Genomic DNA, 15,537 nt, shown 5'->3' on the forward strand with positions numbered 1-15,537 from the left:
CTGTGGACAGAAAATCACACACACAAGAAAAAGAGAGTGATAAAAGAAGGAAAAGAACAACTGAGTGTCCAGTGAGTAATATTTCTACGTAGTTGTAGCTAGTAAAATTTCTGAATAGTTACAGCTAATCACAGAGGGAATAAAATACCCATCTTGATGCAAAATTATCAAGTAGTCAACCTTGGATTTAGTCATTTAAAGCACTTCTTTATACAAAAATATTATTTTTATGTTTAAATCCTCTTTGATGGCTGATTGTGATTATCTGTGCTTTGCTAACACAACCCAAAATTAGCATTTTTCCATGTAAAAAGACTTTATAGTACACTTTAACTGTATTGTAAAAAGGCTGCTTTCATCCTCAGTGCTGATATTTAAAAAAAAAAAAAAAAAAAAAACACCTCACACAACAAGCATACTGTAAACATAACAGTGCTTTCACCATTTTATGCTAGGATTAACTAGCTAACTAGCCTAGCTGTCTAGATTAGATTTATTATTCTCAGAAGGAATAAAGATTGTTAGAAGTCTGGTGATGAGAAAGTTGTTTGTCCTCGCTATTAAATTTTTTTCGCTTTCAACACGTCATAAGTTTCGTTCACTAACAAGACTGATTTAGTTTTATTTATTAGCTCTGCTGTGACGTCAGCACTTTTTAAAAGTGGCCACTTCCTGTAGGATTGCATGTAAAACATTCGCTAAGGGGAAAAAAGTGTCAAAGCAGCCTTAGTGATGTTACTACATTACAGGTTCAATGCTATTTGATATGCAAATATTATAGTTTTTAGTTATAGAATCTATGTGCTAAGCTAGCTAGCTTCCCAACGTAGCCAAAGTAAGCTGTGGTTGTTTTACTAGCATGATCTATATTACCTTTTTGAGCCCTGCTGTACGGTGTGTGTCTTTGTGATTGGAGCTAAGAGACTTCCAGACTGTAGTTTTAGACATTTCGTCTGAGATGTTGATGTCAGAGGGGTCAGTCCTACAAGAAGAGAGGAGAGGAGAGGTTCAAATTTAGAGATTGAGTTCTTATTAAAGACTGTTACTGTTTACTGTGGTGTGTCTGTCACTGTGACAATTAATATGGCTGACTGTACTTGTACGTGTGTATAGAGTGTGTGAGAAACAGTTGGTACCTGGGGTCTGGTGTTTTAGGAGATTGTAGAAGCTTGCTGCTCTCCATCGGGATCCGCACCGTGTTTTTATCCTCTCCTCTGTCTGAGTCATCAACCAGCATCTCCTGTGACTCCTGCTACACACACACACACACATAATTCAGATCTCCATATCGATAGCAGAACAGTTTAGATATTGTTTTGCCGGATGCTTGAGGTCGTTGTCTGCACTACCTCCTCTGCCTTTTTAGACGCATCATCGAGTTTCTTCTTTTTGCTCTCAGGCATAAGGTCATCGAGGTAACTCAGCTCCCGTTTGCTGAAGCAGAAATCCAGCAGTTTACGGATGAAGACCAGCGCAAGCACCTGGTGACACACATAACATCATAATCAGAGCTCATACGTTCCCTCATAACTGACACTTACATACATATACAACAGCTACAATCATCCTCATAGTAGCACATTTTATAGAAAGGTTACACTGATCTTAATGGCAGTCATTAGTTATTTTCTGCCCTAATAATTCAAATATTAAAAACTACAGATATGCATTTTAAAGTATATGCATTTTCAAATCAATGACTTAAAAGACTTAAGCAAATTTTATTTAATCATGGAATTTGGCCACTACTTTTGGACGATTTATTAATAATAATTATTATTTATAATTCAAAATAATGAGCTTAAAGACATTTTAAATTATTTTAAGTGTGGCACATGTTAGTATTGCACTTTGAGGATTCATTTCAAGAATTGAAATGAAGATTTATCCATCTTCTTCTTCCTTCTTTTAATATTATTAGAATATTTAGTTTAAAGTAGACTAACAAAAATACACAATACATCCCATTACATTTCACTGCTTGAAAACTATTTGAATGTTAATAATATTTATGTATTCAAAGGCAAAAATATCTCAATGTTTTAAGATCCTGTGATTGGCTTTGTCATCTACCAAAACCACCCACTTCCTAAATGGGCCAAATGACCTCCATGGTTTATGTAATGTGAACTCATAATATCACATTGTTCTCTATCTGAGGCTAAATGCACTGAAATGCTAAACCTTTACATAAGATGTATTATTTAAAGTCATTGTAAGTAAGTTCACTCTAAAAATCCTCCGCATGCACATGCATGTTGTTTTGGATCTTACCATCATGGGGAATACGATGGCCGCGGGGGATGTCTTGATGACCCACAGCAGTACAAGACAGGTGAGCTGTGTGATGGTGAACAGGTGAACTTTCCTCAGAGGAACATGCCGAAGGTAGATGAAATCCGGCTGGTGTTTTGCCGGCATGCCGAACAACTTCAAGCGGTCGAAGAACTGAAACAGAGAGAGAGAGATTGCTGGGTCAGGAAATAAGTTAATAAGCCTGTAGGTAGGGTTTAGATAAATTAGTCCATTAGTGAGGAGGAAATTTCCAGTACTTGATCTGCCAAAGTCGAGTGACGAGAGTGTAAGTTATGTGTGTGTGAGTGAGTGACTGATATGGACAGTGAAAGGTGAACATTTCTACCTGAATGCCTTTGAGAGAGGAAGCTCCCATATAGAGGAACACTCCATACAGCACTGGCATGGGGATGAACTGAGAAAACAGAGGAGACATGATCATTACTGAAGGTGAAACTATATGCAAACTTCCCCATGTGACCTTTCCATAAAAAATTGCTGTTATTCATTTAAAGAGACTTCTAAAGTTGATCACTTCATTTTTTTGTCGTTGTGGTAGCAGACATCTCTGTTTTTGCCTTGTAGGTTTGTGGAAACAATTAACCATGTGTTGCTAGACAGGATTTAGTTTATAAGAAATCTGGCCAAAATAGTTAGGAGTCAGTTGCCACGGTTTTAAACTGTGTAAAGATCTTTCAGGAAGCTATGTCTCTTTGGGCTTTTCCTTTAGTACTAGTACCCAAGAAAGAAGGGTGTACGTGATTCTGTGTTGACTACAGTATGCTGAAAGCCAAAACACTTGCCCTAAAGAGTAGCTATTAGCAGTACAACTGCAGCCAAATAGAAGCCAAAAGACAGCTTTTACCACTGCTTGCATGCTACTTGAATTTACAGTTCTGCCACTCAGATTGTAAAATCCCACCTTCACTTTCTAAAAGCTCATGGAGGTTTTAGTCCTTGCAGATCTCAAAGGAAAGAGTTGTTTTCCTGATGCATTTGCATGAAGAATCCTGAGAGGAGTGCAGCTGCTTTACATCTGAAAAAGAATGTCTGGCTGTTGTGTAGACTGTTGAGAAAAGGTGGGTTTATTTAGAGGGAGCCCATGTGAAGGTGTACGCTGACCATTCTGCCCTTGTATGTTGTGCATGCTTAACCAGTCAAAGCCATCATTAAAGGGGATTAGGTGTTCCATCTTTTTGCAATGATCTCATTTTATTGTGCATCACAGGAAGAGGAAATGCAATGTGGTACTGAACACACTCTCACGCAGTCCATATAAACTGCTTCCTAGCCTCTCTTTAAGCCACAGTCACACACCAACTGTCACTGGCCTTTGACTGGTTAGATATCAGGTATACCCAAGAAGCAGACCTTGCTTTGGAACCACTAAATTATTCCATCTTCTTATCAACAGACTCTTACGCATTATGCCCATAACAGTTTCTTTAGTGGTCATCTGCATAGGATGAAGATCTTACTATGACTGTTGGACATGGTGTACTGGCCAAGCATAAGGAAGGATGTGTGAATAAGGCATGTCGTTAATGCTATAAATACGGTTTACATGTTGGGTGTTCACCCTTCACCCACAGGTCCTTGACAAAATGTACATCATCTTGATTACTGTACTGTTTGAGTTGAGTTCTTCCCACCTCAAACAGCCAACATCCTACAAATACCCCGTATTGCTGCCTGGGAGATCTTTACTCATTGAGGTATGCCTGCATACCTTGTTTCAGGCTGGTGAGGCAGGTTTCTATCATCTTCTGCACATAGTCTCAAGACAATGGAGTGTCATGCCAGAAGCTTACCTATGTGTACCATCCACAGAATGGATTAGCCAACCCCTCAAAACCATGATGGCTTCTTTCATGACTGATAAACATCAATTATGGAATCAATGCCTATCCATTGACAAGAACTGTTTTAAACAGCCCTACATAAATACCCTTGGGAAGGAAGCTAAACAGTCTTTTGGGGCAAATTTCTTGGCCAGCCTCCACACCCAGACCATGATGTATACCAGGTGATTCAGAGACAGAACGACCTCATACAGCAGGTCTGGGAAAATGAAGATGCAACAAAAAAGCAGGCCAAAAAAAACCAACCAAATAAAAAGCAACAGAGCTGGTTCGCTGCCAAGGTAGCTGAATGGTGGACGGGGCCAACTAGTAATCAAGTGATTGAGCTGGGTTACTTGTTAAATCTCTCTCTCTTTTTTTGATTAACTTGAAAAGTTTAGTGGACAGCTGTTCATCCACGGAAGTTGGTGTATTTTGTATGGAGCACTGGGATTGTTTGAGCACCTGAGAAAAATGTTTACAGGCCTCAAAACTAATCACCTAATCCTAATTAAAAGAATTCTTTTCCAACAAAGTGAAGGGTTCTGCCAAGTCAAGATCTTCAAACATAGTAAGACCTATCTAAATATATAAGACAGATGAACGCTGGAGGAACTTAAGACATAGACATACTGGTTTCATGTACTTTAGCAAAGAGAGGTTCCAACATTACATGCAAGTATGATAACACCAATATGGACGACACTGTGACTGGCAATACCCAATTCTCTCATGTGTCCCTCAAATATGCAGAAGCAGAAGTATAAAGTGAAGTGTAAACTCCATAGGAATCTATTGAAATCACAATTTCTACATGCTGTTAAGAGTATTTCAAAACATAATCTACAGTAGTGTCATGATTTTGCATGTGACCTGTAGTTTAAGAAAAAGAATGTTTTTTCGGTATGATACTCATGGATAACCAGGAAAAGACGCTATTTATTTACTGTCTCATTGTCTCATCACATTTTATTATTGACATGTTTTGTAATTATTGCTTGTACAACGTAGTCTGTCCTCATCCCCCATGTTTTATTGATACTTTTGCACATTTAGGCATTAGTTTTCCTGCTAAAAATGAAGCGGGGTCATGCTAGTAGATCCAGAACTCCCAAATAGCACAGATGTCTATACCTGTGTGTGTGTGTGTTTGTACCTGTAAAGCACCAGTCATAAACACCGAGCAGCCCATGAGCAGGAAGATGCCCAGGCCGGTTAGTCTCTGCTCTCTGATGCCCAGGAATCGTGGCTGCTCTCCAGGGGCGGAGCTTTCTGACTCCAGTTTTAGACTGTTTACATGGGAAATTGACAGCACGGTCGCTGCTACGAACCACGGCAAGCCCATCACTGAACACACGGCCAGCATCACCCCCACCATCAGCAGGTCCAAATGGTAACCACAGCCCTTCTACAGAGTGGGAGGAACACACACACCTACTGTATAAACAAATCACACATTATATCTAGCCATTCCCTATGAAAGGACTAAGAATTAATGTGTGTCTGTGTTAGCTGATGTGCTGCAATGGCTGAGCTGGAGTTTATGAGGCACTCCTTCACCATTTAGTTGTCATTTTGCTGTTTTCTGCTTTCTGGGAGCTTCTCCTTTTATGGGTTTGTGGCATCACTAAATGTAAACCAGCTGTGCCATGAACATGATTGGAAATTTATCAACATACGCACATTAGTACAAAGACAATCTGCATTAGCTAAACTGAATTACCAAATTTTTAGTTTGGTTTGGCCATGAAAAATATTTACACACAACTTTACTACATTACTGATAAATGAGGTGCATTATTTTCTCAACTTCAAGTGAATGTACACTATATAAATGACCTCACGTCCATAAAAATAAGGAACTTCACACAAATGCTAACTAAATACCAATAACTGAAATATTTTTCCAAAACAAATACGAAGAAACAACTCAGTTGTGGTTACTAAATTCATGTCTCACCTTCAGTTTATGTTCTTTGCGGTTGATAATGACGGCTGTGATTTGCTGGTCCATGAAGATAAGGATGGTGCAGAGCATGGATGGTATTGCCGCTGCCAGAACCGTCCACCATGGGTTCCGACCAATCGGGTTAATCAGCCAGCCACGGTCATCCCGTGTAGGCTAACACAAAATCACCAGAAACACACTTAGCAAATGTGTAGCAAAAAAATGTGAAGAAGTACCTTCTAAGGGGCTGCTATGTGCAAGTAACCATGATGAAGTGCCCTCTAAGATGCCCTTCCAGTGGAGAATATGTGATGCACTGCCCTATAGTGTGCCCTTCCTTTGAAGAATATATGATACACTGCCCTAGAAGGTGTCCTTCCAGTGAGGAATATGATATCAGTGTGCCCAATACAGTTCTCCTAGGGTGTGGAAGCAGGAAAAATTGTCCTAATGAGTGCCCATCCAGTGACTAATACATCATGGACTGCTCTATAGGGTGCCATTCCAGTGGACAATACGTGTTGCCCTGCCCTACAGTGTGCCCTTCCAATGGACAATATGCAATGCACTGGCCTATAGGATGATGCCCTTCTAACGGAGAATTAGAAATAATTTTTCAGATTGGTAGAAATCGATCTAGAAGTTCCACTAGTCCCTAGGTTGGGCCAGTTCTTGTCTTTCAATATTTTACCTTGAATTTGCTTGGCACTTGTAGTTTCTGAGATGGAACTCCGATGGCGAAGTCAATCAGCACCATGAGAACGATCGTCAGGAAGACAGCAAAATCACTGATCACTGACCGCACCTTTAAAACGAAAAGCACATGGCCCCAAATAATCCGAATGTGTGTTTTTGCATGTGTGTGTATCACATTAAAGTGAACACAAGAGCAGGTTTTACCCGTGTTGGAAAATATCTGCTAGTCTTGAACTGCTTGAGGAAGGTGGACAGGAAGAAGGTGGAGAAAAACAAGATAGCCGACCAGAAGAGTACATCGGGAGTGTAGGGACCATGATGACCACAAGCTGTCCCGACAAACTGGCCGTGCAGATCTAAACACTCCTACGCTCACACACACACACACACACACACACACACACACACACATACACACAGAGATACACACTTTAGCAGATGAGAAAGAACTGGGATGAGTACAAGACAGTTCTTCTGTCACATGGGTAGGAGTGGGCAATCAGAACAAGTAAGAAACAACACACACAGTGTTGTATTATTATAGGAAAATAATCAGCAGTGGGGTGGTGTGACAAAGTTGATGATTTTCCTATAACAGCACATCCCGAAGTGTTTTATTCCACTTATACTACAGCAATTTGCCAATGGTTCAGCAAATGAATTTGCTATAAAAAGAGAATAGTAACGACTATGCATTATCAGTGACTAAAAATAAAACTATGCCAAATTAGCCAGTGAGCTGCATGTGACGTCGAAGGGACATTACTTGTGCACATGCTGACATTGCCTATGGTGTGTGTACTGTGTGTGTGTGTGTGTGTGTGTGTGTGTGAGTGTTTGAAGTAGCTTCACCTTCACAGTGAGGTTGCTCCACGGCACTTCAGACGCTGTTATGTTCCTCTCACTCCACATCATCAGAGTTTTATTACTGGGGTTGTCAGGCACTGCACATTTACAGCTGAGAATACACAACACAGGACAGCGAATAAATAAAACAGCACAGCATTGTACAACATATTTACCGTAATCATTCGTTCATCTTCACTAAATGCTTTATTCTATGCAGGGTCACGAAGGTTTAAAGCACCAATTTGTTTATAATTTGAGAAACAGAAGCAATCAGAAAATACGTACGTATACGTACAGAGTATACGCAAACAAATGTAACATTTGCAGGAGTGTTTGTGGATTTTAAACCTCGCACACACACGTCTAGATGTTACGTAGAAATGTATTTTTTCCAACTTTAGAAGTCAAAATTTTTTATACTAGCTCAAAGTTCACGAGTTGTAACACAATGATGTACTCTCGCAACCCATCAAAGTTTAGCTAGCAGCAATGCAATACTGTGTTGTTTTAGTCATATGGAGTTTTTTGACCACACATCTAAGAGAAATGTTGATCTTCCTGATGGGTTTGTCACGATTTCACTGTCACCATGTCGAGGATTAAACTGCTACTGTATGTGCTAGCTAGCTAAATCATTAGCATGATATGTGTGATGTGTGAGAAGACATTCATGTGAGTCGTAATTACGAGTGAGAAAATCAGGATTTTCCTTGAGCTCAGAGTTTCCAAGTTGGGGCGTGTCAGTAAGAAAATATGGTGGAATCGATGGATGCAACGTCTGTAGCTGCCGGTAAATTTGTTGAAATTGAGTGTTTACTCGTCTCAGAAGCTGATTTCAGGTTCTTTCAGCAAGTTATTGAAACACAAGCAAATTGGTTAACATTTAAGCACCTATAAGAGAGGGTATTTAGGGGTGACATGTCTTTGTCAGACTTTTTTATTTACAATAAAACACTTTATTTACGATAAATACGATAGCATTGAACAATTACGAAATAATATGCAATGATAAAGTTTACAGTGGCATCATAAATTGATTAAAAACATAAAAAAGCAAAACACACCCGATGCGCATTCTTTGTTCGTCATTTTCTAGAGTTAAAATCTTTACTGGTTTTTTTTCGTAGGTAATTAAGAGAAGGTACGCCACCATCTTGCTCCAACCAAAGTGACTTGAATGCACCTGACATCGTAATTACGATTTCCCAACTCATACATACGAACTTCCCGGGAGGACTCATGGGTCATGACTGAAGCTAATGATTTAGCTAGCTAGCACTTAGCTGTTTAGTGCTCATGGACCTGGTAAAGCCACAGTAACAGTGACAATGAGACAAACTTGTCAGAAAGACAAATTAAAAGTTAACAATTTTTAAAGAAGAAATGTAGTCAAATCTGTCTGTTTGTATATCTAAAGTATGAATTAGCAAATATCATTTGAAGCTATCTGTATATGTCAGCTATGTTAGCCCTCTATTGGATGTCTATTTCCAAATTCCTAGTACGCAACTGGGACAGTCGTGATACTGTAAAGAGAGAGAGAGAGAGAGAGAGTGTGTGTGTATATGTGTGTGCGCTCACTAGGCCAGTGTGAGTTTATCCAGGTCACTGTGTGAGTTGATAGGATAAAGTTCTCCCAGATGTATGAGCTTCTCTAAAGCCTCGTAGATGAAGATGAGGCAGATGAGGGCGGCGAAGGCTTCCTCTGTGAAGCGTGTGATGTAGCAGACCAGAGAGCTAGCGTCTGTTGCAACCAGGATAAAACACAGGAAGGCTGTCCACAGGCCGATACAGGTGCGCAGAGACAGGTACGACAGGTCATAATCTCTATAGAGAGAGAGAGAGAGAGAGAGAGAGCAAATAGTCATAAGCATTGTCATTAGAGATTTTAATGAATTTATTATTTCAGTAAAAAATAAAGTCCTTTTTCATCTATACTAATAAATATATCCTTATATCCATCCACCCATCTATCTATCCATTCATTTGCCTGTCCATCCATCCATCCATCCATCCAGCCAGCCATCCAATCCACCCACCTATCCATCCATCCAAACAGCCATCCATCCAGCCATTCATCTATCCAGTCATTCCATCTGAATCCACTCACTTATCCATCCATCCACCCATCTGTCCATCCATCCACCCACCCATCAATCCATCTATCATCCACCCCTCCATTCATCCATCTATCTTTCCATCCACCAAAGATCCATTCACCCACCTACCCATCCATTCACCCATCCATCATCCATCCACATAACCACCCATCCATCTAATCTGATTTAATCTAAAACTCTAATTTAATCAAAACCTTTATGTTTTATATTATAAGCCAATACTCTTTCAAATGTATTCAAATTCAAACTGCTCCAGAATTATTGGCACCCCTGGTAAAGATGGGTAAAGAATGAAAAATGATATACTTCCTTTTAAAATGACATAATTATGAAAGTGCTTTTGTGGTTAATTAGATTAATCTCACACTGAAAATATGAGCAACAGAAAGATTCGTTTATACTTTTATTGTCATTTTTCTGTAAACACAATGACACAAATACAATAGAGAAGAGTGTAATGATCTAATGAAAATACTGTATTTATTTCTGTTAATAATTTTCTGTAAAACAAAAACTATTGTGTATAACTTATATAGAATTATACTCGAGTAATACAATTAGAGGTTGCCAACTTTTCTGGAGTAGTACACAATGTTTTTTTTTAGAAACAGGACATTTTCTATGTATGAATGTCCTGTTTATCAACAGGAATCCAACCTTTCCATATATATAAATTTGTCTAATCAGTGTCTAATTATTTGATTATAATTCAGTTGTACTGACTTGCAGAACTTGAAAAGGATTTTCTCAAACACAAGAACAGGTCCAGTACTGCCGAGAATAGTGAGCGGCTGACCGGCGAACAGAGAGTACGCCATGCCCGTCATGGAGGCTCCTAACAAAGACTCAATAGCACTCTACCAGAGAAAAAAACAGAGCGAGAGAGGGATCCTCAATAAATAAATCAAGCTGACAGAGGTAGTTACAATTCAGTTACAGTGCAAGACTGAGGTGTGTGTGTGTGTGTGTGTGTGTGCATGGGTGTGTTTTCTTACGATGCGTCCCTCTGTCGCCTCCCCCAGCAGCCCTCCGAAGGTAATGACAGGAGACATGCAGGCACAGTAGAGGAAGAGGAATGACGCCACACACTGCAGACTCAGCCCATCTCTAAAATCACTCAGGTAAAATGGCGCTTTTCGCTTCACGTCCAGAATCAAACCTCCAAACAACCTGCACAGACAAACAAAAATGCATATGTAGATCAGTTTAGGACAAACTCCTATAGAGGATTCATTGTGTAGATAATATCCACACACACCTCCCAGTTCTCTGTAGTTCTGGTCCATGGTGTTCCCCGTGTGTCTCCACCTCAGCAGGAACAGTCGTCCCGTTGGGCACGCCAGGCATCTTCCTTTTCTCCTGCACCAATCACAAACACCACATCACATTTACTAAATCACAATTTATCATCACTCAGTCAGACAGACACATCTCTAAACATAAACATGTAGATCTGAGCTGTCATAATAAATATCATGAAATTCCGAGAAGAAAACAGAAAGCACGTAAAGTACCTCGACTTCAGCTTCAAAGGTAGAAGATAAAGCTCATATAACATTTAAATTTAAATGATTCTTTCAAATAATCATTGCATTAGTGATGGTCACTAACTCTGTGGTGCCATTTTATTTTTATTCATTTACCCACTATAATGTTATCTCAGATATTTTAATTTCGCTTGATCAATTTTATTTTTTTTATCAGTCGTTAACACACAGGAAGGCCAAATTCCAAATGGCTTCCTATTCACTTTAGCTGTATTCTGTAGTCTGATTACATCAAAAGTCAAAAGTGTCCATGTCCAAGACTCGTAAGGGTGCCAATAATTGTGACATGTGGTTTTGTTAATAATAAACATTTACAAGGGTTTTTAATTTTTTTCTTAGAATAAATTGACTTCAATGAAATGTTAGCTTTCTCTCATGTTAACCTTCGGCAATAATTATGGATTTTTCTGTAAGGAGATGTTATTTACAATTTATGGAAGGAGTCTCCAGTGTCAGTGCTTTGAAACAGTCAGAAGTAAAGCTGTATCTAAGTTTTTTGACATCTTCAGGATAGAAGAGTTTACGTTTTGTGGTTTCCGCATTTGTTTTCTGTTTCAGAAAGAGAACAACTGATTATAGCTGCTATAACGTAAGTGATAACAGGAAGTAAAAATCCCCAATGTTAAACGTAACTACAAACAGATAAAAATGATTCCTTGTCATTATTTAATAAGTAAAAAATTATAACCGTTGGGAAATTGCTGTGGTGCAAGAGGAATAAAACACTTGGAGGTGTGCTGTTATAGAAACATAGCAATGCTGGTGAGGTAACAGTAACTGTACTTCATCACACCGCCATGTTGTTGATTATTTTCCTATAACAGCATGACATGGGGTGTTTTATTCCTTATGTGTGTCAGGCCAAAGGAAGTCAATTTGTGAATTTCAAGCAGCATTTTATTAATCAATTAGGTGGTTAGATACTGCATACAGGATTAGTTGAGTACTACTCATTAATGTGTGTGTGTGTGTGTGTGTGTGTGTGTGTGTGTGTGTACCTGTGAGGGGACACTCTTTGGGGGTTCAATGCGGATAGAAGGGTCCCACTCCCCAGGAGGTAAAACAGTCACCTGATCCAAAAACTCATCAATCCCAGCCAGCAGATCGCTCCTGTTCTTAGCCTTGTACGCTACATCATGAAAAATCTAACCACAAGCAAGAACAGGATTTGTGAACATTACAAAGATGCTCATATCACAGCTGATGTCATCACTTCCTGGATCGTAAGCCTTTACCGCACCTCATCGGTCATAATGGTAGCCATGGATCTTCCAATCTCGTGATACTGCTGAGCTTTTCCATCCGGCCCGAGCAGAATGAACATGAACCTGTAAAGCAAACGATTCATCGAGTAAACGATCAGCAGTTACAGCTGTAAGATTTTTTCTTAAAACACACTCACACACACACACACACAAGTACCTGGTTGGTATGGGTACTTCAGTGAGTCCTGTTAGCAATACCGCAGGTGAAAGTCGGACGAACGCTACAATAGGTCTCTCCAGGAAGTCCAGCTCTCCCACCAACACGTTAGAGGCTTCAGCCCCAGTAGGGATCTTCTTCATGAAGTGTGTGTCCACCTGAGAAGACCAGAGACCTCATGAGAGATACGTTTGTAAAGCTATCATGATGTTTGTTGCGTTAAGTTATAAGGAACAAACTGTTCAAAAACGAATAATCCGGCAATTTTCAACATCCTTTCAATCTGGACTGATACACTTATACACCGAAAAGAGTAGCTGTTCATTAAATATTATTATACCTCGTTATGTTTGAATTCTTCATTCTGATTGGTCAGAAGAGGTTGATTCATTTTCTATAACAGTAGCTCTGACAGTAGTACAGCTGCAAATCACTAGGTTATATAAAAGCGCTTGGTCTATATAACATAGAATGTTACTTAACAAAGAAAACGTATAATCATTGATATGGTGAAGTTTTCTCTAAGTAGACATTTATGTTATATTTATGGAAGGAGTCTCCAGTGTCAGTAAGGGAGGAACATTCAGTAAGGGAGGAGGTTTCTCAGTAACATGATAATATGCGATACTGGTCTTATTAACGTCAAGAGAGAGAAAAGAGAGGCAGGTTGATGCGAGAGCGACTGTTTTGACATAAATGATAATAGCATTATATTAAAGAAAACATTAAATGTAACTATAATTGGATAAAAAGTTTGACACATTCTTTTTTATATAATCATTGGCAAACTGCTTTGGTATAAGAGGAATAAAACAGCTCAAGTGTTTATAGATTTAAATATTGGTGAGATCCTTTTTTGGAGATCATTCCAAACCTAAGAGACCACGCCCACAAGGGGCTGACCTAATGAGCGTCCAAAACAACCTGCACACTGTGCATAGTGGATAACACCCCCCACACACACACACACACACACACACACACACTCACACACACACAAAGTCATGTTCTGGTACCTTACTAAGGTCCATTTGGCCGTTATCCTGCCCCGCCCCGTTTTTCACTTCAGCAGTTAAAGGAGGAGACTGAGAAGATGTGACGTGTCCTGTAAGAGAGAGAGAGAGAGAGAGAGAGACTCAGAAAGTGTGTAAGACAGTGTGAAATCCAGCTTGTCTGTATAAACGTGTAGATGTGTGTATCACCGGTCTTGTCCAGGCAGTGGGGTTCGCTCTGCTTCCTGCCGGAGTCAGTCAGAGATTTGACCATGGGCAGCAGGTTAGATCTCCTCTTATCACTCTGGTGGTGATGTCGTTTCAGCAGAGCCTCTCGAACCTTCACCCTCACACTGTCATCCAACTCGTGAGCTGCCTCCTGATGGTCCAGCACCATGTCTACACACACACACACACACACACACACATATACACATACACAGTTACATCAGTAATAAATCTCATCCAATATCCACTAAAAAGCAACACTTAGGGGTAAGCTGTTATAGGAAATTAATCCACAACATGATGGTGTGATGTGTTAAAACCCTGAAGTGGATTCTTTTCCTATAACAGCATGCGTAGAAGTGCTTTATTCTTCTTATACCACAGTGAATTTCCAACAGTATTTAATTTACGATTGAACGACACTGGAGACTCCTTCTAGGAATGCTAAATAAACATCTCTTTACAAAAGCGCTGTATAAATACCATTTAATAAAGACACATGATCAATGCAGTCTCGGTTTTTTTTTTTTTTTTTGGTACCTCAATCTCAATTGAATGTCTATAGTGCACTAGGTAGGGTACTGTTACACCCTATGTAGTGAGCATATATAGTGATATAGGAAGCAGTTTGAGGTACATGTTAAAGATGTTGTAGGTTTACATGGATCTCAGTTTAAATAAGAAATGCAAAATAGAGCTGAATATTAGTAACAAAAGTACTAAATTAACGTGGATAAATACATAAAAACATATCACTGATATTAAAGGTTTATTATAAAATTATTATTTTTGCTTCATAATAGTGACAGTTTTCACCTTCCATGGACTAAAGTGTAGCTTTACTGATGTTATTCATTCTGTTTATCAGTATAGACTCAGGATAATCCTGATATGTTTACATCTTAAATTTTTTATATAATAAAATTCAAACGCAATGTTTAAAGGACTCTGGCAGCTCTTACACTTTCCTGTATTTTTTTTTTAGTCTTTTTCCATTCCTGTTCTCTCTATCTATAAGAGGACGTGTCTAACACATCGTGCCATTTCCCGCATGTGTCTATCAGCCGTGTAGGCGAGTGTGTGGATATGAGATCAGTGTGTGAAGTGAGGTTGAGAATATTCTGACTCCGCAGGAAGCCCACACACTCCTGTCTCACACTTCACACTCTGATCTCTCCAATATTCATCAGAATGAATCTGTCAGCTCCACTGAATGCACTCCACTTCTGAAAAACACGGCTAAAAACAGCTCAGTTTGTAAGTCTTGTGCGATTTTGGAACAAAAAGGGTTTGAAAATCTGAACCGAACCAGATTTTGAATATTACATTCAAAATATCCAACAATGAGTGCAGCTGCTTTTAGTTCTGACCAAAAAAAATCACCAAATGGATGAGAACTGAAAAAAATGGTTTACACCCAACCAAGACACACTCATAGCAGATTGTAACTTGTCCTTTCTGGGCTGCTCAAAGCATTGACAGTAAACAACGAGAACTTCTCGCCTTTAAATGAGTTATACTGTATATACAAGTATTTACTTTAGATCAATACGTACAGATATATTAATTTGTTAAATCTATAACACTGACTCTACAGTT

General features: G+C 39.2%; 1 protein-coding gene across 3 annotated transcripts in view; it reads right to left on the reverse strand.

The window, feature by feature from the left end:
• Window positions 1-15,537, reverse strand: part of slc4a8 (solute carrier family 4 member 8) — a 43,121-nt gene that overhangs the window by 4,871 nt on the left and 22,713 nt on the right. For 2 of the 3 annotated variants that reach the window (XM_026945502.3, XM_026945501.3), the window contains 19 exons: window positions 13,921-14,109; window positions 13,735-13,823; window positions 12,719-12,876; window positions 12,537-12,624; window positions 12,295-12,441; window positions 11,008-11,108; window positions 10,745-10,919; window positions 10,473-10,606; window positions 9,211-9,456; window positions 7,633-7,738; window positions 6,985-7,146; window positions 6,776-6,889; window positions 6,097-6,258; window positions 5,293-5,544; window positions 2,642-2,710; window positions 2,275-2,448; window positions 1,350-1,481; window positions 1,137-1,252; window positions 874-982 (listed from right to left, as the gene is read on the reverse strand). In XM_026945502.3, coding sequence (XP_026801303.2) covers window positions 874-982; window positions 1,137-1,252; window positions 1,350-1,481; window positions 2,275-2,448; window positions 2,642-2,710; window positions 5,293-5,544; window positions 6,097-6,258; window positions 6,776-6,889; window positions 6,985-7,146; window positions 7,633-7,738; window positions 9,211-9,456; window positions 10,473-10,606; window positions 10,745-10,919; window positions 11,008-11,108; window positions 12,295-12,441; window positions 12,537-12,624; window positions 12,719-12,876; window positions 13,735-13,823; window positions 13,921-14,109 — 2,723 coding nt within the window. The remainder of the gene's footprint in view (window positions 1-873; window positions 983-1,136; window positions 1,253-1,349; window positions 1,482-2,274; window positions 2,449-2,641; window positions 2,711-5,292; window positions 5,545-6,096; window positions 6,259-6,775; window positions 6,890-6,984; window positions 7,147-7,632; window positions 7,739-9,210; window positions 9,457-10,472; window positions 10,607-10,744; window positions 10,920-11,007; window positions 11,109-12,294; window positions 12,442-12,536; window positions 12,625-12,718; window positions 12,877-13,734; window positions 13,824-13,920; window positions 14,110-15,537) is intronic. The other variant, XM_053230295.1, reaches the window with a different exon arrangement.

This window comes from Pangasianodon hypophthalmus, chromosome 2 (genome assembly GCF_027358585.1).
Source record: "Pangasianodon hypophthalmus isolate fPanHyp1 chromosome 2, fPanHyp1.pri, whole genome shotgun sequence".
In the NCBI taxonomy this organism is placed as follows: Eukaryota; Metazoa; Chordata; class Actinopteri; order Siluriformes; family Pangasiidae; genus Pangasianodon; species Pangasianodon hypophthalmus.